The sequence below is a fragment of the Setaria italica genome, chromosome IX (assembly GCF_000263155.2).
Source record: "Setaria italica strain Yugu1 chromosome IX, Setaria_italica_v2.0, whole genome shotgun sequence".
NCBI classification, from domain to species: Eukaryota; Viridiplantae; Streptophyta; class Magnoliopsida; order Poales; family Poaceae; genus Setaria; species Setaria italica.
In genome coordinates, this window is record NC_028458.1 from 43,864,136 (window position 1) to 43,887,761 (window position 23,626).

General features: G+C 46.6%; 3 protein-coding genes and 1 non-coding gene across 4 annotated transcripts; 3 read left to right on the forward strand and 1 right to left on the reverse strand.

Moving 5' to 3' along the window:
• Positions 1–2,258: 2,258 nt before the first annotated feature.
• LOC101775939 (phospho-2-dehydro-3-deoxyheptonate aldolase 1, chloroplastic) lies at positions 2,259–6,860 on the reverse strand. The gene is made up of 5 exons (XM_004984099.3): positions 6,189–6,860; positions 5,815–6,092; positions 4,351–4,627; positions 4,028–4,273; positions 2,259–2,784 (listed from the first exon to the last, which is right to left on the reverse strand). Exons 1-5 carry the CDS (start codon positions 6,753–6,755, stop codon positions 2,500–2,502), a joined length of 1,653 nt encoding a protein of 550 aa, XP_004984156.1. The 5' UTR covers positions 6,756–6,860; the 3' UTR covers positions 2,259–2,499.
• A 5,992-nt stretch (positions 6,861–12,852) lies between these two features.
• Positions 12,853–13,755, forward strand: LOC101783932. The gene is made up of 2 exons (XM_004986875.1): positions 12,853–13,063; positions 13,160–13,755. Exons 1-2 carry the CDS (start codon positions 12,853–12,855, stop codon positions 13,753–13,755), a joined length of 807 nt encoding a protein of 268 aa, XP_004986932.1.
• A 7,433-nt stretch (positions 13,756–21,188) lies between these two features.
• Positions 21,189–21,274, forward strand: TRNAM-CAU. The gene is given in 2 exon segments: positions 21,189–21,226; positions 21,239–21,274. It is a non-coding gene; the product is annotated as a tRNA-Met (tRNA).
• A 270-nt stretch (positions 21,275–21,544) lies between these two features.
• LOC101776347 (metacaspase-1) lies at positions 21,545–23,580 on the forward strand. Its single transcript, XM_004984100.4, has 4 exons — positions 21,545–22,233; positions 22,347–22,807; positions 22,900–23,094; positions 23,205–23,580. The coding sequence occupies exons 1-4, from the start codon at positions 21,831–21,833 to the stop codon at positions 23,262–23,264; spliced, it is 1,119 nt and encodes a 372-aa protein (XP_004984157.1). The 5' UTR covers positions 21,545–21,830; the 3' UTR covers positions 23,265–23,580.
• The last annotated feature ends 46 nt before the right edge of the window (positions 23,581–23,626 follow it).

Consider the following 23,626-nt stretch of genomic DNA (forward strand, 5'->3'; position numbering starts at 1 on the left):
AGGAGACGCGGTGGACCACGCGTCCACGCGGTGGTTACTTATAGCGGGGGAACCCGATTCGGGCCCTGGACGCTTCCGGCGCTGCGTTGGCGCCGTGGGATGTCGTCGGAAATACGTAATCCTTGCTGCAGCCGCGTAATCCCTCCGGATACACAAATCGTGCTGCTATTTTTGAGTTCTCTCTGTGAAGCAAGGTCCGAAAACACGCGTGATCTCCGATGGAGGAAACTGTGAACGAGAGATACTGGTACTGAAATGGCATTTCGATTTGACTCCCTTTTATTGGTCAAAGTGATAGTGTTGGATTAGGACAAAAACCTCCCTCCGTTCTCTTTAAGGTTATTTTCAAATATGAAAACTTCACTTTTGATAATCTTATTTCCATCTAATTGTCCATCCGTTTAATGACTGTCTCAGGCTTGATGCGTGGCTTTTCATTCTTCCACGCGGGATTGGCTATATGGGCATCAAGAAGTCTGAATCTTAATAAATTGCTTGTTTACGAGGACTAGCTAATGACATATAAATGGATGATAAGTAGGATTATTTTTCCTTCATCATTGTACCAAAGTGAAATAGGACTATCTAAAGAGAATGGATGGAGTACATGGAAAGGAAAGAAAATGCTAGTGGCGAAAGCATCATCTTCCCAAGTACATTAAGATTATTATAAGATATGACATGAACCACCACTATGAGTCGCCATGAGTAAAGCTGCCCTTATTGTCTGGTATTTGATTGCCTCTGTGACTCTGTTATATGCTAGCTGTTTCAATTGACTTTATGTTGCACATCACCAAAGTGAATGCCAGAACAAAACCTAGCACTGCCGTACATGTGTCTCAACAGATATATACTTGGTGGTCGAATCGCATTCTCCTTTTTCTGGTTAGTGTGGAATCTTGGATTTGCATGCGATGTTTATTCCCTTCACTTTTTTTTGGTAGTGGATGAAAATGTCTTAAGAGCGAATTTAGTAAGGTATGTGGATGTATTAGCATTATATGATCGCACGATGTTTTGCTGTCGGTACAACAAAATGAATTCTCTGGTGCCTTCTGCGGTTATGTATGCTACACCTCTAGAACATGGCATCAATTTTTGTTCCGGACGTGCCTATCTGGCATGTCAAGAATCTAAGGAGTAACAATGTCTTCGCTTAAGTCCTTAAAATTCTCAGCTTCAGCTCCCATTCTTGGTGGGTATTTCAAGCAAAAGGTTCATGTGAAGAATAATACAAACAACGGGTAACAATAAACAATGTCACAGGACTGAACAACCTGAGGAGTCACAAGAAGGAACAAGCCACAGGTATGCCTGAAGCTCTGAAGAATCTGAATGAAGCAGCAGTGGAGTGGACAGTGGAGTCTGAAACTCTGAAGCAGCTGAATGAAAAGGACTGATCGAAGATGGAATGGCCGTGTCCAAGTTAGGCCCAAGCGTCCACTGAAGCCCAACCGCAAGTCCATGAGTAAGTGATCTATGAGTCCTGAAAGCTTCCCTTTTCACATTCGCAATGTGCTTATGCGCACAAACCATAACCCCCCTCATACTGCTAAAGATTTGAATCATGAAGTACAAAGAAATTATCTGTAATGTCCCTTTTTGTGCTTCTTGATAAATGTACTATGATATCTGGTCACAACCTTCAGTTACCTTGGCCTAACATATTTTCCATGAACTTGGTGGTAATTTACATATGAGAATGCATATCGCATATTGGTCCTCGTCGCTGGATCCTTTGCAGCTTCTTTGGTCTTGGGAGTAAAGGTTAAGATACCATAACTCAATCGCTCATAGGCTCACAGCTCACTGTTTGCTATAAAGATAACCAAGCAACAACTTTTTGTTGATTATGTCTTTGTGCCCCTTCCATAATTTTGACTACATCTATATTCTGGCCTTGATTATGTCTTCTGCCCCTTCCATTAGACAACAGATGAAAAAAAAAGACCGTTCTGTCCCAGAAAAAGAACATTTGAACAAATTATGTATTATAGTGTCTCCCACTACTCCACTAGCAGCCATGGCAGACCTGATTATTTCAGCCGAGGCTCTCCTTCACAAATGAGAATGATATCGGCTCTTCCATCGCAAAGGAATATCCTCCAAGACCAAATAAAGGCCATTTCCTTATACCATTTTACAGAATTTCTACAATACTCAGCACTATGTTGAATTGAACAGTATGTGAAACTCTGTAAAAGGATAAAAATCAACTGGAAGGCTGAAAGCGAGTTGAAGAGATCAGTTGCCAGTTATTCACAACGCCAACTCATCTATATTTCATTATTATTCTCTCATATATGGTATAAATAGAAAACTTAGTGTCGACAAGTGCAGTCATATGCATTACATAGTATTTACCCACACAAAAGATAAAAAAAATCGAACAGATCCATCCTGGAGTGCGGACAGCTCATAGGCATATAGTTTTACCAAGAGCAACTACCAACAAATGGAATACACACATCTCTCTTGCTGGCCCTGTCTACCCATTCAGAAACCAAAAGGCGGCAAGGGCAAGATGTTGTTGAGACCAGACGATGACCGGATCCTCCTCTTCCTCAGCCTCTCGGCAATGATAAATGAGAGCTCCAGCGACTGGGACGCGTTCAACCTTGGGTCGCAGTGAGTGTGGTAGCGGTCGCTCAGGTCATCAAAAGTCACGGTGCGTGATCCACCGATGCATTCAGTTACGTTTTGCCCAGTCATCTCAAGGTGGACGCCTCCTGGGTGGCTTCCCTCTTGCTCGTGCACATCAAAAAAGGCCCGTACCTCAGCCTGTTCCAACGAAAATTTCATGGTTAGTCCTTTCACATAGATGCAAAAATATAGTGAAGAATATGCTATAATTTGGAATCATTTTTAACTTATGATATCTAATGATCTCCTCGGTGCACGTAATGGAATATAAGAATAGGGCAGGCAGCTCATCATCTCGAACTCACTTGAATTATTGATTATGTACCGATCATTAAGCAGATACTTCAATCAATTAACGTTGAAAAGCCATTTTTGTTAATTTTTGCAGTTCAAAGTAGGCAAGTTTTTTTTTTATCTAATGGTACCTAGGGTTTCATGTAATATTTTGTCAGCTCTACTAGAAACTAATGAAGCAGCTTATAGATGATAATTAGCAACCATTTCTAGTTTATGGAATGCTTATAGGTTGGTTTTGTGAGACAACATATATCAGTTACATCTGTGCTGTCACCATCTCTACCTTTGGACTTAAGCTACTAACAAAAGCATCTTGCCTATTCAGTAACCATAGTCACCACTCACCATTGCAGCAGGTGTAATTAAAAACTCAAATCAATCATTTGTTCTAAAAGATGCTTAACACACCTAAAAGTTGTTGAATTACAAGACCATCCAACCTCCAGTATTCAAACCAATCAGTTCCCACATCAACAAGTGAGTTCAGTAGAACCACTTGCATCAAGAACCATATCGTGTAACTTGAAAATATAGCATGTGCTATCTTGTGACCACCTAGGATAGTGACCACAAGAAGGTTTTCTATTACAGCATACCAGTATAAAAACCAAAACAATCATGAAACCAAAGACGGTAGATTCTTCCCAGAGCATACAACATCATTGACCAGTGACCAACTTCCTTACTGTGTAGTATATTACTGGAAAAAAAAGACTCTTGCAACAGCAATTACCACCATGATTCACATGGATTGGAATAAGCAAGTGGAACAGCACTACACTACCAGATTTAACTTCGACAATTCATTGGCTAATTAGCTCATTGTATTGTTCCCCCCAAAAGTTACCCTCCATATTGCTTCTAAGCATGGATGCCGCACCTGAGCATGTGCCCAAGTTATGGTTCTTTAAAAAAAAATTGTGCTAATGGTGTAGTATATCAGATAAGAAATTAAAAAAATCACATATATTAGAGGAATGTGCAAGAAAATTTGGTGCTTGTTACAGTCCAAGCAAATTGATCAGGTTGCGTCATATTGGTGAAAGCCATAAAGGAACACAACTGATAGAAAAGTAAAACGTACCAAAATGGAGTCGAAGGGGCGAGTCTTTAGACCGCAAGGAGCCTTGATGGTGTTACCGTGCATGGGATCAGTGATCCATGTGACAATTAGTCCTGCTTGGCGGACAGCACGAATAAGATGAGGTAACTTGACCCTCATGTTCTCCGCCCCCATCCTTGTAATGATGGTAATTCTCCCAGGCTTGTTTGATGGATTCAATATCTCAATCAGCTTCACCAAATCGCTGGGGTTCATTTTGTCACTCACCTGAAATCCACATTTTTCATGTGAGAACATGTATAATATTTTGAGTCTATCATAATAAGAAGTTGGTTTTCACGCACCTTGATGCCAAGGGGGTTGGCAATGCCCCTTAGGAACTCAACATGAGCACCATCAAGCTGGCGAGTGCGCTCGCCAACCCAGAGCATGTGGGCAGAGCAATCATAGAAAAGACCAGAGGTGGAATCCTGACGGGTTAGAGCTTGTTCGTAGGGTAGGAGGAGGCATTCATGTGAGGTCCAGAATTCAGTAGTCTTCATCAACGTGTGGTCCGCTGTTAGCCCAGCTGCAGACATGAAGCCAAGGGCTTCATCAACCCGATGTGCCAATTCACGGTACCTATAGCACACCAACAATAGTCAGGTCATTAGCCAACATCACAATTGACCAAATAGACGAGTGTGTAACATGTCCACTAATTTATTTGATTATATTTGTATAGCCTTTAAACAAGTATCATTGAACGAGGACTGGTTTGTTGTCCTCCACTACCATAGTAAACTAGAGGGTGTTTAGATACAAGGTACTAAACTTTAGGAGGGGTCACATCGGATGTTCGAACGCTAATTAGGAGGACTAAACATGAGCTAATAATAAAACTAACTGTAGAATCTCTATACTAATTCGCGAGATGAATCTATTAAGCCTAATTAATCCATCATTAGCAAATGGTTACTGTAGCACCACATTGTCAAATCATGGACTAATTAGGCTTAATAGATTCGTCTCACAAATTAGACACCATCTGTGTAATTAGTTTTATAATTAGATTATATTTAATACTTCTAATCAGTATCTAAACATCCGATGTGACATATCATAAACTTTATGACCTCGCGTCCAAAGAGGCCTGTGTGTTGAGGCTGTAGTCCCTTGGTGGGGTGTAGGATTCAAGATATTAAATCGACAATATAAATTAGAAAACAGAACATATGAAAGTTTTTATGGTCCATGAATATAACAATTAACCTTGAAAAAAGGAAAAAAATTGGAAAGGTTAATGAAAAAAAAGCGTGGGAGACAGAAAAAAGGAACACAAGTTGGAAAAGTTAACGAAAAGGAAGTGTGGGACACGGATGAAGGGTATGGACAAAGACAATATCATCAAAAGGTCGCAAAGTAACGTTCTATGTGACTATGACAATTCCATTTTCGAATACATATGACTGACAATTACCGAGTCTATATATTCAGAAGATTCATTAATAATTGAATGGTTGCGTTGTGACGAAAAATAAAAAAATGGTGATAGGCACTATTCACTCCAGCATTTAAAAATTTGAACAGGTTTGGATACCCCTCAGATGTTCCTGCAGCACTACCTTTTTGTATCATTTTCAAATAAAAATCTTACACTACCATGATAGGGAGATATACGCGGGAGGATGCAATTCATGAAGAAGACAGTTTTAACTCGACAGCAACCTAGGCCACGTTTTTCACAGCGGAAAAGCACTGATTCACGGCTGTCGATGTCACAAAAAGATATCCCAGAAATCAATTCAGTGCATGGAAGATGTTTTCACCTGTCGCCCTGCTCGCTGTGTTCGGTGAAATCGAGGTTCCACTGCGTGACGCGCTGCATGGCGGCGTACCCTCCGGTGGCGAACGCACGGATCAGGTTGAGCGTGGCGGCGGATTGGGCGTACGCCCTGATCATCCTCTGCGGGTCGGGGACGCGGCTCTTCTCGTCGAACGCCTCGCCGTTGATGTTGTCGCCCCGGTAGCTGGGCAGCTTCACCCCGTCCCTGACCTCAAACGGGTCCGACCTCGGCTTGGCGAATTGCCCGGCCATCCTACCAACCTACAGCAGATGTCAAGTCAAAATCATATTATGGTTTTTTTACGAAATTCTGTTCCGGTATTTTCGAATCGAGGTATGGCCGATAATAGTAGGTACCTTGACGACGGGCATTTGGGCGCCGAACATGAGGACGGCGGACATCTGGAGGAGGACGCGGAAGGTGTCGCGGATGTTGTTGCTGTTGAACTCCTTGAAGCTCTCGGCGCAGTCGCCGCCCTGGAGGAGGAAGGCGCGGCCCATGGCGGCGTCGGCGAGGCGCTCCTCGAGGTGGCGCGCCTCCCCGGCGAACACGATCGGCGGGAAGGCCTCGATCGTCTTGAGCACGGCCTCCAGCTCCGCCGCGTTCGGGTACTCCGGCAGCTGCAGGGCCTTCTTCGACCTCCAGCTGTCCACCGCCCACTTCGCAGGCGCCTTCGGGGCCGGGGCCGGGGCCGGGGCCGCGACAGGGGCCGCCTCCTTCTCGGGCGCGACCGTCGGCGCCGAGGTCTTCGCCGCCGCCGGGACGCCGTGGCTCTTCGACGGCTCCGCGGCGTGCACGGCGCGGACGGCGCAGCGGCGCCTCATCGGGAGGAACGACGGAGCGCGGCTGGGCTGCGACGCGGCCGCGCCGGAGATGGCTGCTGCCGCGGCGGCGGCGGCGGCGGCGTTGGTGGCGAGCGCCATTGCGGAGAACAGAGAAATCACAGAATGCAATCTAATCGGGTGTTACGGTTCGGGTAGTGGAGGAGGCGATGCGTGCGTGTGGCGGGCGCGGTGTCTCCTGGGTCGGAGGGGAGCGGGGCGTAGGCTACTTATACGCGGCCGGAGCCGCCCGGGGCGGGCCGGAGAGTAGGTGGAGCGAGACCGTGAGGGAGGTGGTGGCGCGGTTGTTGGACGAAGCGACCCGCGGGCGAAGAGTGGAGGGGTTTGTTTTTCTTTTCTTTTAGGAATCTGGTGGGAATCTTCCTCGTGCAATCTTGAAAACTATCAATTAAGATCATAAGATGCTAATCCAATAGATATGGTTAGAGGTGCATGGTTAGAGATGCAGGGGAACGAACGCCTGGCTGCAATGGATATGGTTAGAGGTGCATGGTTAGAGATGCAGGGGAACGAACGCCTGGCTGCGGAGGAATTCGGAAAAGTGACCAGCGGACGGGAGTTAAGCGTAAAATAATCCCTTTATTAGATTAACATCTTGTGATCTTGATTGTTTAAGCTGGCTGCTTGCAGCTTGCTCCACTTGGAACTGGGCCCTGAAGGTTAGGTAAGTGGATGAGCGAATGACTGGTGGGGCCGCATCATGAGTTGGTGGCAGGTGTTTTGCTGATTTGGTTCGGTTTCATGCGCGAGCTGGTGATTCACTGCTAGCCGGCCTGAGCTGGTGATTAGTGGGGGTGATTAGTGGCAATGGTGGGTGATGATGGAAAGATGGAGTATACCATGATGTTAACACGCCAACCGACGACACGTGTACGTCTGTGGTTTGGTCCTAGTGTGTATGCTAGTGATTCCTAGTTTAGCACCGGAGACTTGCACGGTTGCACCATTGTGTCCCGTGCACCATTCCTATTTTTTTTTCTCCCTAGATCATATGGTATTAAGTCTGCAACAAAGTTCTTAGAAATCCATGTGCTTCCTTTTCTCACAATTTCAACGCTGCTAAACTCAAATTACTGAATGCAATCTAATTGGATATTTTTGGATCCATTGCGGAACGGAAATTACAGAATGCAATCTAATCGGATATTTTTGGATACTATGTTCATGTGTCATTGACGTGCCTTCTAGTATTTCATCACATGCCTTCAAACTCAAATTAATCCATGTGTAATTGACGTGCCTTCTTAAATCATACCCGAACGATAAGGTTCCAATAGTTAAACATACTCAAGACATGGTTTTGTCATGGACGTTGGCACATAATACACCCTACTTAAGAAAATACATGGCATGAAAGAAAAATGTAAGAATGGTTGTGTCCAGTTCATGCATCTGGGGCAGTTGTTTCGATTCTTGTTAGGTGTGCGAGTCCCCTTCGTCTTCTTTTGACTTCCTGGCCTACGGCAGTTGGTGAGCAACAATAGCCTAGAAGAGTCCTAAACTTTTACACATTTTGGCCTTATGGGACCCTCCCTAATCACTAAACAATAGAGTAATCAGCATTGTCTAATCACTGGTACCACACTACTAGCACTGACAGAGAAGCCTACGTGCTCCGGACTCGAGCCGGACGCCGGACAGCAAGCCCGGCTCAGCGGTGCAAGCCGAGCTGGGAGCCACAGGACGGTAACTGCTCTAACCACCACTCCACGTCTCCCACGATGGAGTGGAGTAGTGGACGAGCACCTACCTCGCTGGCTCGCTCACGAGCGTGCCATCTTGGACCACCAGGGCCCACCGCAAAGGGACCGAGATGTTGCCGCCTGCAGGCGCGAGAGGTGCTCGTGCAGTCGCGCGCGTGGTCCGAGCCTCCGAGGCTTCGCTTCGCGTCAGTGCGTCACTGCAGGTGGGACCAGTGTGTCGGGACTGTGGCTGCGGCCCCACTGGTCTGGTCCCGTCAAATTGGATCGTCGGATCCGTCGGGATCGTGCGGCCAGAAGCAAGCGTACGGTCCCATGATGCAAACTTGCAAAGGTGCTGCAAACTTGCCAAGGATCTTGTCGCGCTCTGTTTTTTCTCCTTTTTTTTAGCAGCTCTTGTCACGTTTTTTCGTAAGAATTTTTCTGTACAATTAGGACCCACATGACCCATACTACACTACAAGCACATACACATCCTACGCACACACGTTGGAAGGTCTAAATTCTTAGAAAATACACGGTACCACTAAACACGCATGCGTGTGTATTAAGCTAGCGCGTAGACACGCGCTAGCGCTCCAATGTGGGAGCTGCCTTTTGTGCCTCCACGGTTTTTTATCCATGTGCTAATTTTAGTACCAGTAGTCGCAAGTGATAGTGTTTTGTCGATAAAAATGGATAGGGTTGCATGCTAACTTGATAAATGCGGGGACTATGCTGCTCTTGAGCTTTGTTGATCCACAATTATCGCTCGCCCCCGATATATGGATAAGCTTTATAGGCTGTGCTAGAAATGCGGCGGGAACATAGTAATTTGTTCTCTTCTCTCTCTCTCTCTTTTGACCGAATGTTCTCTTCTCTTTCACCGAAAGGAGTAGAAAATCAGCCGTATATGAATAAAGAAGAGGCAGCGGCGCCGGATAATCCAAACCACCTTGGCGACCCTATTTTTAGAAGAGAAAGATCTAAATTTTGTTGTATGATTTTGTTAAAAAAAATGTTGCACGTAGTCCATAGTCCCTAGCTTAAGAAATGCAAATAAGCCGTCTAAATCCCCCCAATGAGATGCGCACACTTCTTATACTACAGAAATTAAAGAGCATAGCATGAACGCGAACAGAAACCGATCCTAGTGTACGTACATACGTGTGCCGGCAAGCATGAGTGGAGATCAAAACGATGCTTGCTTTGCTTTACTTTCAACGCCACCAGCGTACCACTCCACCAGGCACTTGGTTTCCAAACTTCACCTACCCAAATCCAAATCAGGCGGATGACGAGGTGCGTGCCTTTTGAGTTTGAGCGTTTTCATGCCCTTTGCCTTCTTTTTCACTAGAAGTTGCAGGAAAACTCACCTACCGCAACCAAACACACACCATCACCAACCCTCTAGTAATCTAGTTCGACTCCCTCACCTCCCCAGATTTTGTCGATCCATAGAATTTCTTTTCGAAAGATGGACGTAATGCGGGTCGGCCCATCGAATCCTCAGCCCTTTCTTGACTACATAACAAAACAACAACAAAAAATTTAGAATAATAACGGAGGGCCAAAAGTTGTTAACTATACTAATATATTTGTTACTTCATCTATTCTAAAATGTATGGGGTTTTTAGTTTTAGCTTAAGTTAAATTTACCGAATGTTGAACAAATTTTAAAAAAGTACGTGTTAACTTTTATAATACCAATCAACGTACTATCTAGACATATTTAATGATGAATTTAATAAAATTAATTTGATATTGTAGATGTCAGTTAGAGAAGTTTATTAACTTATGATAAAACTAAAATATCTTATTTTTTTGAACGAAGCGAGTATAAAAAAAAAGCACGGTAGTCGTTGTAACTTTTTTTTTACTGAAATGTGTTAAAGTAAGAACTAATTTCCTCAAGGGCGTGGTAATGCCGAGCATGGAGGAGATCAAAATGACCATCACCCCAGAGATGCTAAATCCTGTCTGCATGCTCAAGGGCGCTAATCCTGCTAGCGTCCCATTTATTTGAAGTAGTAGTCGCTACCGTGAAGCAGCAGGCTAAGTCAATTACCACGAGCGCTTACGTTTCAATAACAAAAGCAGCAGCTAGAGATGTCACCGCAGAAGCGTGTGCACATGCGCAAGCGTACAAATGACGCCTGAAAAATATCATGCACTCCCTCATTCGTACACGCTGAACACGTTGCATACGTATGAGCCCAGAAAAAAAAACAAATAAGAATTAATTTAATATCGGCCGTGAGGCGGCTCAGGAATACCGTTCCTGTAGTCAAAGCGAAGACCGTGGATCAAAACCATGCCTACGAGCACGGTCGGGGATACAAAACTGAAATGGTCGTTGTCTGATCCGGGGATACAAAACCCTTTGTTTTATTTTACCAGGACACAAATGGTTTATAAAAGCTTATTTTCAACATGTAAAACGAGTATATGTAGAAAAGTTGTTTCTCACAACTGCACGCGGGAAACATGCAGTATTCATGTCGAAATATTTATCACCATTAACTTTTTCTTACAACTTTGACCATTCATCTTATTCAAAAATTATGTAAGTATCATCTAGTTTGTTTGTGACTTGACTATTATAAGTATTTTAAGCATGACTTATCTTTTATCTTTTCGTATGTTTGCAATAAATTTTTTATAAGACGGGCTAAAGTTGTAAGAAAAAGTCAACAGCGACAAATATTTCGATACGGAGGTAGTACAAGCAGTGTCGGAGTTAGGATCTGAGAGTTGGGTATTCCTAGCTAAAAAGAATTATACCATTCAAGCCATGCTCAGAAGCAAATATATTTATCTGAAGCAGGTTCCTGTATGGGTTGTCCTTTGTAACCTTTTGCCCAACTACAACATGGTGCATGTTTTTCACAACCTAATCATCGTGTGTGTCACTGTCACGAAACATGACTAGAATTAGCAATCGAGTAACATCCATCTTACAATGCACAGGGTTGATTAATTACTAGGCTAAGATCAGAGGGGTCACCATGGAACGAGAGCTTGGAAACTTTGGTTTCAGTCCTCACTAATGCACTTCCACATCTTGTTGGAGGTGCACTCCTATTTGGTCCATCGTTGTGATGTTGCTCAGGGACACCTATGCGTGCGAGTGCGCTACAACTTCGTCTAAAGATGCGTGAAGTTGAAAAATTGCAGCCAGGGTTAGAGATTTGAGAAAGGAGAATGGATTTTGGAAGAAATCAAAGAGGGAGAGGTGAGAGTCTGAGCTTGAGCGGGATGCGACGCCAGTCATGGTGAAAGAATCCGCTATATTTATTGCAGTTGGCACTTTTGGGTGGAACAAATTAAGAATCAGCCATGGAGTAGCATGCAAGGGCACATTTCCGCATTTAAGATCTCGGTGTAGATTCTATTTCTATTTTTGTTCTCTTTTATGGTAGTTGGCATAACTTCCATGGTCTAATCTCGCTTTGAGGGAATCAACATTTGAAAAACAAAAACAGGAAAAAAAAAGCGTGCTATCTCTTCGTTGCACGTCTAAGAGCAACTCCAAGAGTTCCCCAAAAAATTCTTCCCCAAAATGAGATATTAGGAGCTATGCTAAAAATTTTTTCCCCAAAAAACATATCAGCCCACAGCAGATCGCTAAAAACTACTCCCCAATAATTTAAAAGAGGCCACGTCATCACATTAGGCCCATTAGTATCCGTTGATTTTTTTCCCTGGTACCGTGTCCAGAGCCCATCAAAAATACTCCTCCGTACCCTATCACGCCACCTGCCCGTGCGCCAGAGGTCTCACGCCGCCACCCCCGCGCACGGTGGACTTCAGCAGCCCCTGCACGGCATTCCTTGCCGGCATCATCCTCCGTACACTGCGCGGATCAAAGTAATGATTACTGCCTAGCATCATTTTCATTTTGTTTTTTTGTTGCGATCAGCTTTGACATGTGAGGATTCTGTCCTAATGTGTTTTTATGTGGCTGTCAATACCTAGGAAAAACAGTTCCTTCGATCTCCAACTATAATTGGAGACAGGTAAAAAGGAATTGCTATGAATCGAAGCCTTTCGATGCATCTAGTGTTGGATTCGTCGTCAGATGATGACGATGATGATTTCTTAATCTCTGTTACTCATGTGACCGTGAATGCGAATGAGTCCGATGATGAAACAAAACATCGTGGTTCTATCATAGGTCATCGAGTACTTCAGCGAGACAGACAGGCAGGGCATCAAAGGTTGTATCAAGATTATTTTTCAGATGATCCTACGTACGGACATAGTTATTTCAGACGACGGTACGTAAATAATAGATTTATTTCAACCATTTTTTTCAAAAAAAATTATATTATACATGTGTCTCATTACTCTTGACATGCAGGTTTCGAATGAGGCGTACACTGTTTGTACGCATATGGAATGCCGTAGAGGAACACGATGAATATTTCATGCAGAAAAGAAACGTTGCCGGTGTACTTGGCCTTTCTAGTCTGCAAAAGATTACTGCAGCATTTCGGATGTTAACTTATGGAGTAGCAGCTGATGCTACAGATGATTATGTTCGTATTGGTGAGAGTACTGCTATTGAGAGTCTGAGAAGGTTTGTCAGTGCTGTTATTGAGGTTTTTGGAGATGAGTACTTGAGATCACCTAATGAAGATGATACTGCTAGATTACTTGCCATTGGAGAGAGTAGAGGTTTTCCTGATATGCTTGGGTCGATTGATTGTATGCATTGGAGGTGGAAAAATTGTCCTTCAGCATGGCAAGGTATGTATACCGGGCATGTGCATGAGCCTACAATTATACTTGAAGCTGTTGCAGATAAAGATCTTTGGATGTGGCATGCTTTTTTTGGGATGCCTGGTTCCCACAACGACATCAACGTTTTGCACCGATCTTCTTTATTCGCACGGGTAGCTGAAGGTCAAGCTCCAAAGGTGAATTATACCATTAATAACAACGAATATACAATGGGTTATTATCTTGCTGATGGCATATATCCCTCATGGGCTACAATTGTGAAGAGCATACCTGATCCACAAGGTAACAAGAAGAAATATTTTGCAACTGCTCAAGAAGCTTGTAGGAAGGACGTGGAACGAGCGTTTGGGGTTCTACAGTCTCGTTTCGCTATCGTCAGGGGGCCAGCTCGATTTTGGGATGAAGCCACCCTCAGACAAATCATGAGGGCTTGTGTCATTATGCACAACATGATAGTTGAGGATGAGCGTGATGAGGAAGATGATTTAAATTATGATGGGGTGGGAGAAAAGGTGAAGATTTCTCACGATGAAACACCTGAACTTGAGGAGTTTATTAAAAATTACAAGAATATAAGGGACAAAGATATTCACAATCAGCTTCAAGATGACCTCATCGAGCACTTGTGGCAACATCATCCAGACCTCTACAAATGATTACCTATAGTTAAACTCTAGTAATTGTTATTTTCAATAATTTTTGCTACTTTATAAATTTATTTGTAATTGGCGCATTAGTATTCATCATTTAGAAATTAAGGTAGACTAAGGTAGATGTTCATCAGCATGGTATATGCTCCATTTCTAAATTGTTGTAGTGTTCAATATCAAACACGATCTTTTTCTAATTTTTTCTAAAAGATGAACCACCTAAACAAGGCCACCCACACCATCACGCCGGCACACCCCAGGCCATCGTCATGCCGGCAGACCCCAAGCAACTCGTTCAATACGGGAGTCTTCGGCTCAGAAATCAGCAGATTCAGCTCAACCCTGACCATTCTCTCTCCTATTTCCAGGAAGCAACGGAAATTTATAAATGACTTTATAGTTCAATATCAAACAGACTAAATCATTGATAGGTTCGAAGTGAATAAAACAAGTATGAAATTGGTAAAGAGTTCCTAAATCAACAGAACACAAACATGATAGTAATTAAGTACTAGACATAGATAGTCGACTCATGATCTCAGTGCGCAAGGACATGTAGTATTTCTTTTGCTCATCTGGCATGGCGGTAAGGTCCATGGTCATAATCCTCTCTTCATCCCTCCTTTTTTGCAATTGGACCTCCTGGCTCCTCAACTCAAGAAGTAGTTTTTCATTTGCAACTCGATCCTGTTCAAGAGCAACTCGTTCTTGTTCAAGCGCAAATGCTTTGTTGAACCTCTCCTCTTTTTTTAGCTCTTTCTCCTCATCAGTTTCTTTCTTCTGTGCCCACATATTTTCTAAGGTTGCTGTCACACTTTTTTTCTTCTCTTGCAGTAGTGCTAGTTTTGCCTTCTTCTTACCAATTGGCCTTGTCAATGCATTATCCTCTATGCCTTGAACCTCACCTTCTCCTAATTCAATTGGTAAACTTGCACTGGAGCTTGTCTTCTGCTTCTTGTGAGATGTTTTACCAGCCGCCAATTCATCAATTTTAGCAAGCCATTTTAGTTGTGTCCTCAGCTTATTCCAGCAATGCATGAACTGGAATGCTTTTTGATGTTCGTCTTCGGACTTGTACAAAGCACACCAATCCTAGAAATGAAGCACACACCAATAACAGAACTCTTCCAAATGTTGGTCTAAAAGAAGAACGTTGGAGAATGCAGCAGCGAGGAGCATGATCCACCATACCTCGATAGAATGCCGAAGCAAAAGCCCCCACCGAATCAACACAGCTCGTTCCTTCTCCCAGTCACCTGAACAAACCAATCAAACAGCACGTGAGGGCCCGTACGTACAGCTACAGGAAACCAAATCCCAGGCGCGTTGAATCAAACGGGGAAAAAAATTAATGCACAAGTAATTCCACATGATCTGATTGCAGCAATGCTGTCCTAAAGCATTAGTATACGGATGAATAAGAAACTTCTAGAAAACTAAGTTGAGTGCAGTATGCTTAGGACTCTAAATCAGGTGCTCTCAAAGTGTGGCACCATGTGGAATGTCCTTGCAATTTCAGAACTAGATAAAAAAATTCAATGCAACTAAGTTTTTATTTAAGCAAAGCAAATGCCTCCTCTATAAGATTTCATGACTATGCAATACTTCTGTTAGTGACTTCTCTCTTTAGTTAACATCAGAGTACTAGGAGACCGCATTTGTCAGGTGAATAATCCACAGACATTTAACATCAGAGTACCAATCCATGCCACCACAGGATATTGATCCTTGCCGATCCAGCAACTGCTATGCCACACTGAAATTCTAATTGCCAATACAGATGCAAAAGATCAAGGGAGGCACTTGATGAAACCAAGCTAATTGCTGCCTACTAGTTTCCTCTCGCCATTACTGCAGCCTCTTGGGGAGCTTCGACGGCGGCGTGGCGGACGGGGACCTGGCACTGGCAGCGGCAGCGGCTGCGCCGGCCCTGTCGATGCGGACCATGAGGGCGGGCGCCTCGCCGGACTCGTCGTGAAGCAGCTCCGGCGGCACCGCCAGGAACATGCCCTGCTCCGCCGCCACGAACCCGCCGGACAGGTTGCTGCTGGCCACCATGGACGTGACCAGCGCCAGGTTCTCCTTGTTGCCCTCGACCTCCACCCAGAGCTTGCAGCGGAACTGGGGCGCCCCCGCCACCACGTCGCCGCCCGCCCTCACGCACACCAGAGACGGGACCAGAGAGGAGAGAGCGGTGGAGATCTGGATCGCTCACCGGAGAGCCGGAAAATGGCCTGGCTACGCGACCGGGCTGGTTCCGGCGAAGTCACCCCGCCGGGAGAGGAGGGCCGCGTCCAGGCCCGCCGCCGCCTAGCGCTCGCCCGTCGCCGGGAGAAGAGAGCCGCCGCCGGGAGAGGAGGGCGCCGCCGAGAGAGGAGGGCCGCGTCCCGGCCCGCCGCCGCCTAGCGCTCGCCCGTCGCCGGGCGAAGTCACCCCGCCGGGAGAGGAGGGCGCCGCCAGGAGAGGAGGGCCGCCGCCGCCTGTCGCCGGGAGAGAACCGCCGCTGGGAGATGAGGGCACCGCCGGGGGAGGACGGCGCCGCCAGGAGATAAGCGCGCGAAAAAAAAAGAGCGGGCGCGGGAAGGAGCTCGCGGAGGATTGGGGGAAGACCGCGGCTGCGAAAATATACGGGGCGAGGTGGTGTTTTTTAGCATCGCTAATTTTTTGGAGGAGTTTTGGGTGGACTGTTGGAGTCCGTTTTTTCTCTTTTTTTCCCTAAAACAGGTATTGGGGGTAAGATTAGCAGTCTCTTGGAGTTGCTCTAAGCATGCCATGGTAGTTTGTTAGGTTATCTAGTGGGAAGACACGCCCTCCTAGGCCACGCGCCATTTTTCTTGACGTGTACAACGCGTCAGATATTAACTAAGCTAGCTTTGCCATACATTTTGCTGTAAAATTAGCCAATAAGTAAGGAAAATCGTCGCTACGAAAGGATAGCCGCATCACCCTCCTTTGTGTCTCACACACCAATGATACGCGCCGATAAATCAATGGTACGCGCGATCGAGTATGTACGTGTAAATTGGGTTGCGCTAAAATTAGATGCTTTTGCCTGAGATGTGCGGGAATGCGGTTGTCAACTGACACCTAGTCTTAACAATAGACCGAAGCAGCTTGATTTGGCCTGGTCCTCGAGTCTCAAATCTCGGACTATCTCCGTTAATTGTCCAGGTCGTGGAACAGAGCAGTAGCCTTGTCCAGCTTGTACTCATAGCATTATCACACACTTTCTCAAGTGCCAAATCATTGTACTTTTTGTTGCCTAGCTGCACTGGTTGGCGTGGCTGGTCGCGCAAAAGATCCGGTCGGTCGACCCGAGTCCATAGTAGCTGCGTGGCGTGGTCCCTGATGCGCTGCGCCACTGCCTATGCATGATATGATATGCCTGCCGAGGCCGATGGCCGACGGGCATACTGAACTACTACCACTCGCGCCTCGCTTCAAGTCACGGCTCACGACAGGGACAGACGAGACAATTCGCCCTTCTAAAATGCCAATAAATAGCTCGTCGCTGTTTGTATAGTAGCTGCGCGGAGTAGTATTAGCAGCTAAAAAACTGGTTAAATTTAGTGGCTGGAATCAGCTAAATTTTAGCTGGTTAAATATTCTTTTAGCTAGTAGCTAAACCTAGCTAAAATGATAAAATACCAAACTACCTCTCCACCTTTCGTGGGGAAAAGTATTTAAAGTGGAAGTAAGGGATAGGATAGATGCTAGACAATCCAAACATCCCTGACTAAACTTTAGCCAGATAAAAACAACCTTCTAAACTTTAGCTGCTAAAATTTGATGTCTAGCCGTTATATATATAAATATCGTCGTTGAGTAGAGACGCTATCTAAAAAACCTTGCTAGGGAATATGCTTTCTTCCTGTGCTGCGTTGACCGTTGACCGTGTGCCGCGTCCATGTATGGTAGCGGCTGCCAAGAAGAGAGGAAAATGGATGTGGAGGGCCGGCATCATCAGAGGTGGGCCAGGGTAGGAATTGATAAAGGAGTACGGTATGCTGGTTGCGGTCAAAGGACTTGTTTGGCAAGACTGTAGCTATGGCTGAAACGGCTACGGTCGTGGCTGCTCTGGTGAAGCTAAAGTCGTTCTGAAAAGTGTTTGGCAAAACAGCTTCTCCTGTATCTTTAGGAACGGCTTTGAGAAATCAAATGTCATATATGCCGTTAACTATATGGATTGTTTGAATATATGAATGGAATGGTTAACATTTATTTATAAATTTGAGTTCATTAGAAATTTAAAAAAATAAAAGGATTATTGTTTAAGTAATAATAAAAAGGATTATTTTTCCTTTTATTTTTTTCTTTTTCCTTAATCCGGTCCACATCCTTCCATTCCTCTCTTTTTTCTCTTTGTTTAGTCTGTTTCTCCACGCCACCACAATCCATCCTCATACTCTTTCTGGCCGTTCGCTAATTTGAGTCCATTAGAAATTATGAATATAAACTAAAGGGATTCGCCATAATCCTTACATGGCATGCAAACTGACATGCTCAAGATGATCTAGAAAGGAAGATTGCTCTAGCTAGATCATCTCGGAATTTATCCATGGTCCGATCATCAGTTTCCGTGTTGGATGTATCTCCAGCATCTTGAGAGACATAGTGTTTCCTATGTCTTGAAGGTATAGTGGGCATATAATCGGGATTCCGATCGCATTTGCGGAAATCCTTATCTTGTGCATGATTTTCATGAATGAAGTTATGGAGACACATGGTTGTGGCAACGATCATCATTTGCTTCTTCATTAGGTAACTCGGCATCTTGAGAAGGATTCTCCACTTCATTTTTCACACACCAAAAGAGCGTTCTACCACATTGCGAATACTTGAAGGCAAATGGTTAAAATGCTCTTGCTCACCATTTGGAGCAGGGCATCTCCTCCAATCTGGCACATGATATCTTTCACCCTTGTATAGTGCCAAGTATCCAGGTCTATTTGGGTACCCGGTATCAACTATATAATACTTTCCTAAACACACATGTAAAAAAATGAACGTTGTGAGCTGCCCACATGCATTTGTGTATAGACATGAGAAAAGATCAAGGTAGGTGATCTGACATACCTAGAGGGGGTGTGGAAAGGTGGCGTGATCATGTCGAAGTGCCTAGAGCTATTGTTGCTGCTCCGGCTCACGACTCCAGCCCTAGAGCCGCCGTCGCTGCTCCGACCCACCACTCCGGCCATCCTCCGGGCATGCTTGTGCCTGCGGCCATGACGGCGCTGGGCCATGCGCTGGAGGCTAGGCCAGCCGCTGCTGGGGCGCCAACCTAAGACCCGGCAGCGTGGCCGGTCTAGGTCGCGCCGTTAGCACCCCCGATGGCTGCGCCTCCAGCCACGCTGGGGACGTGGGGCCATGCGCTCGTGCCCTCGCCTGGGGGAACTCCAGCGGCGGCTAGTAGCAAGCCCAAGGAACCCGTCGGCGGGCCTCCCTACCACGCGAACGGGGATGGGGCGCCGCCACTCCCTCCACCGGCTGCATCTTACAGACCGCCACTGCATCCACCCCTTTCAGCCACCAGGGGTCCTCTTCTGACCGGCGCCACCCCCTCCCCATCCTCCATTTTTCCGCCGCCGCCGTAGACCGTGAGGAGAGGGAGAGAGGAATCGTGGCCTGGAGTGCGGAGGGGATGAGGCCGTGTTGATTCAGAGGGCGCGGTGGTAATTTGCTTGTAATTACTGCGAAGTACAGGGCACTTTTGTACTGAATCTTGCGCGGATGGGGAGGAAACCGCGGGGAGCCAGTTTTTCCGGCTTCGCCTCGCTAGTACAAATTGCAGAATGGCTTCGTGGGTGCTCCGCGGCAGAAGCCGTTTTCTGGAAGGGCGTTTGGGAAAGCTTCTCTAGAAGACACCCGAGAAGCTGTCTAATAAACCCTACCAAATGGACCCTAAAATGTAGTAGTCTAGTAGGTACCCGAGTACTCGAAATCAGCTAGGTTGTTGGCTGCTCTTGTCATGATGGAAACATGGTGTGATTTTGCTCAAGGATGCATTGACTTGGGAGGTGCTGCAGCGCAGGCCCTTGCTCCACGACGGCGATCAAATGATTTCGACGTGTAATTTGTTTTGGCGGGGACCTCTGAATCGCACAGCCCAAGTCGGCCCAACAAAAGATCAGCCTGTCCTGGTGCAGCGGGTACAAGTAAATGTTTGCTTCTTGCTTTTCTTTTTCGATTCATTTTTTCTTCTAATATTTGTAATTGATTATCGTCAAGTAATTTTACGATTTATACCATTCACCATTTTGGGAGGATGGTTTCAACACTTTTACAATGTAACTCTGCATTTTAAATGTACTAGTTCAAAATTTTGAATTCTAAGGACTCGTTTGGCAGGATGGTGGATGTGGTTGAAATGGCTTCGACTGTGGCTTCTCCATTAAAGCAGCTTTTTTTGAATTCTAAGGACTCGTTTGGTAGAGTTGTGGCTTCGGCTGTAGCTTCTCCACTAAGCAGCTTTTTTGGCTTCGACTTATCCGTTTGGAAAAACGGAAATGGATAAAAATGTGGAATGTCTGTAATGCTCTTATCTTTTTTTTCTTTTTTCTTTCACCCCTCTTTTCTTCCTATTTCTTTCCCTTATTCCTATTTCTCTTTCCTTCCTTCTTTTTCCTCGAGCGTTCTCTTTCTTCTCCTTATCCATCCCCGTCCACGCGCTCGCGCCCCAGCTCTACCCCGCCCCGCGCCCCAACGCGCGCCGCCGGCCACTTCCGCCCTACCGCCGCCGGCCGTCCTCTGCCCTGTGCCTGCAGGCGCCAGCCACCTCCGCCCCGTGCCAGCCACCACTAGCCACCTCCGCCCACGGGCCCCACCGGAGGACAAGGGTGTCCGACGACGCAAGAAGCCGCGGGGAGCCCATTTTTTGGGCTTCCGCTCCCTCAATCGTCTCCAATCAAAGCGATTTGCGGAGCTTCTCTGCCGAAGCCGTTCGTCATCTCGTCGTTTGGTAGGGCTCCAGCTTCGGCCGGTGGAGAAGCCGAATCTGAAGCCCTACCAAACATGACCTAAGTAAAATAAATGTACATTTATAGTGGATCTTATTTTGTTACATTCACCCTAAGTAACATGGCAGTGCCAATGGAATCGAAAATTGACTCAATATTTGAGAGAATAATGCGTTCTAGGTTTTAGATTCACCATAGACCATCCCCGTTCTGTCCCGTGCTCCCAGGCAAAGTTCATATTGAACTTCGGTTTGTTTCTTTAGAGGATCCGAACTATTAGATGATATACTCTTCAGATAGAACTTTTGTTTTTTTAAAAAATGGTGTGCTGATGTTACTTTCTATAGCCTGTCCATTCTCTCAATTCGACTCTGCATCTACTATAGTACTGCTTCGGGTTGGCGCTGCAACATCTGACCTGGGTCTAAAGAAAATTTAAGACACATACAATAAAAATGGTTTTACTGAAACGAATTCCACAATGGGGTGGTGGCGCAGTTGGCTAGCGCGTAGGTCTCATAGCTAATTGAGTGATCCTGAGGTCGAGAGTTCGAGCCTCTCTCACCCCAATTTTTTTTCCTTTTGCCCTATTTCGCCAAGAAGCTTCTTGCCTTGCCCGTGCACCTCGTGCTTCCTCTTCTCCTTCTTTCTATTTTTTATTGTAATTGTATTTTTCCCTTTTTGCCGAGAACGTCGAAATACATTTCCCTTTGAAACTTTTAAGTCACTCGCCCAGAATGTGAATCGTATTCTGCCTTAGCCTTACCCATACGTCGAATAAAGCACCAAACAAATTGCTCCCCGAATAAAGCAAGCACAGCCATGGCACAACCGAAAGGAGAGCATAGATGACATCTTCTCATCACCTAGCCTGATCGCACAAAGCTTTCTTCCTTGCCATCTAGAAAAGCAATGCTCGCTTCCTCATCAGCTTGATAAAAAAACAACAGAGAATGTTCCTCACCTAGGTACTAGAGACCTACGCGCTACTCCTCTCCTGGCACTTGTCACGCTGAGCCTTGTCGTTGTAATTGTTCTCCGATCCGCCGTCCCACGTGTACGTCCGATCGACACGTCGTCCGTTCCAGGGGCGCCGCGCGCGGGGGGGAGTCGGCAGCTCGCGGCATGGCGAGCGCGCGGCCGCCGGCGCGCGCGACGTGGTGCGCGCGCTGCGGCGCGTACCTTTCCGTGGCCCCCGGGGCGCGCTCCGTGCGGTGCGCGCTCTGCCACGCCGTGACGCGAGTCGAGCGCCGCCCGCACGGCCTGCAACACGCCGCCGTGGGGTTCATCAAGGGCATCATCAATGCCTTCACGCCGCCGCCGCCCTCGTCCGCGTCGTCGCTTTCCCAGCTGCCGGCGGCGAGCTACCCGGGAGCCCGCGGCTGCAAGAAGCGCGCGCTCCTCGTGGGCATCAGCTACGCCGGCACCCGGTACGAGCTCAAGGGCGCCGTCAACGACGTCAACTGCATGGACTACCTGCTCCGCGAGCGCTTCGGCTTCCCGGCCGACTGCATCCTCGTCCTCACACGTACGCAGATCAAGATCAACAACTCGATCTCCCTGGCGTTTTCATTGTTCATATCCTAGCCGGTGCGCTGATGGATCGATACGGCTCCTGATATCTGATGATTTAATCTGCAGAGGAGGACAGGGACCCGTCCCGGGTGCCGACGCGTGAGAACCTGGTGCGCGCGCTGCGGTGGCTCGTGGACGGCGCCACCGCCGGGGACTCCCTGGTGTTCCACTTCTCCGGGCACGGCGTGCAGAAGCTGGACAACAACAGCGACGAGGCGGACGGCTACGACGAGGCGCTCTGCCCGGTGGACTTCGAGGACCCCCGCGGCGGCGTCATCCTCGACGACGAGATCAACGCCACCATCGTCCGGCCGCTGGGCAGGGGCGTGAAGCTCCACGCCATCGTGGACACCTGCCACAGCGGCACCATCCTCGACCTCCCCTACCTCTGCCGCCTCTCCAGGACCGGATACTGGCAATGGGAGAACCAACAGACCCGCTTCTCCAGCGAGCAGAAGTGCACGAGCGGCGGCCTCGCCATCTCCATCAGCGGCTGCGGCGACAGCCAGACCTCGCAAGATACCACGGTCAGCCACAACAATGTTCAGGAATCAGAATGCCTTGATCCCTAGTTGCCTGAGCGACTGCTCAACTTTCTCTCTACCCTTCCTCTGTGCAGGCGTTCTCGGGCTCGACCTCGACGGGCGCCATGACGTACAGCTTCATCAAGGCGGTGGAGTCGGAGCCGGGCACAACCTACGGCCGCCTGCTCACGGCGATGAGGGCCACCATCCGCGACAACGGCGGGGAGTTGGGGATCCCCGGTCCCATCGGCACCTTCTTCCGCCGGGTCATCACATTCAGCTGCGCGCAGGTAACAATCACGGTCGAAGATTACTCAAAGAATTAAACGTGCATTGCTAAATCTGCTATTGCTACGCCTGATCCGGTTTGACCCCTGCTTGTCTTGGATTCGTCTTGCAGGAGCCCCAGCTCTGCGCTTCGGAGACGTTCGACATCTACAGGAAGCCCTTTCTCTTGTGATTGAGCATGGGGTCGCTTTGCAACGTTTTACAATGCACACAAACGAGTTTATGATTGGCACAATTTGTAGGTGTTTCCTTTTGTCTCTGATTTCTTGTTTTTCTGCTCTGGCTAGTGAATAGTGATAGACTCCTGTGCAATCAAGTGATTTGGAAGAGCCATAGCGATGTTGAATTTTTGTAGAACTTTGAAGTGGAAAATCCATGAATTTATCTGCAGGAACCACAGCTTCTTGCTAATACTACTCACAATCTAGACTTGCTGCACTTTTGTAAATGTCAGAACCTGGTTGAGAACTAATAAGTTTGGTTGTTTACTAGTTTTACCATACATTTTTGGGTTTATCTATACTAGTTGGAGTG

Coding starts and splice junctions, on each gene's coding strand:
- LOC101775939 (XM_004984099.3), bottom strand. CDS start 6,755: ATGGCGCTCGCCACCAACGCCGCCGCCGCCGCCGCCGCGGCAGCAGCC. Junction 6,093..6,188: donor CCCAAATGCCCGTCGTCAAG/GTACCTACTATT, acceptor CATCTGCTGTAG/GTTGGTAGGATGGCCGGGCA. Junction 2,785..4,027: donor GCCCCTTCGACTCCATTTTG/GTACGTTTTACT, acceptor TCGTTGGAACAG/GCTGAGGTACGGGCCTTTTT.
- LOC101783932 (XM_004986875.1), top strand. CDS start 12,853: ATGTTAACTTATGGAGTAGCAGCTGATGCTACAGATGATTATGTTCGT. Junction 13,064..13,159: donor TATGCTTGGGTCGATTGATT/GTATGCATTGGA, acceptor AAGCTGTTGCAG/ATAAAGATCTTTGGATGTGG.
- LOC101776347 (XM_004984100.4), top strand. CDS start 21,831: ATGGCGAGCGCGCGGCCGCCGGCGCGCGCGACGTGGTGCGCGCGCTGC. Junction 22,808..22,899: donor AGACCTCGCAAGATACCACG/GTCAGCCACAAC, acceptor TCCTCTGTGCAG/GCGTTCTCGGGCTCGACCTC. Junction 23,095..23,204: donor TCACATTCAGCTGCGCGCAG/GTAACAATCACG, acceptor TTCGTCTTGCAG/GAGCCCCAGCTCTGCGCTTC.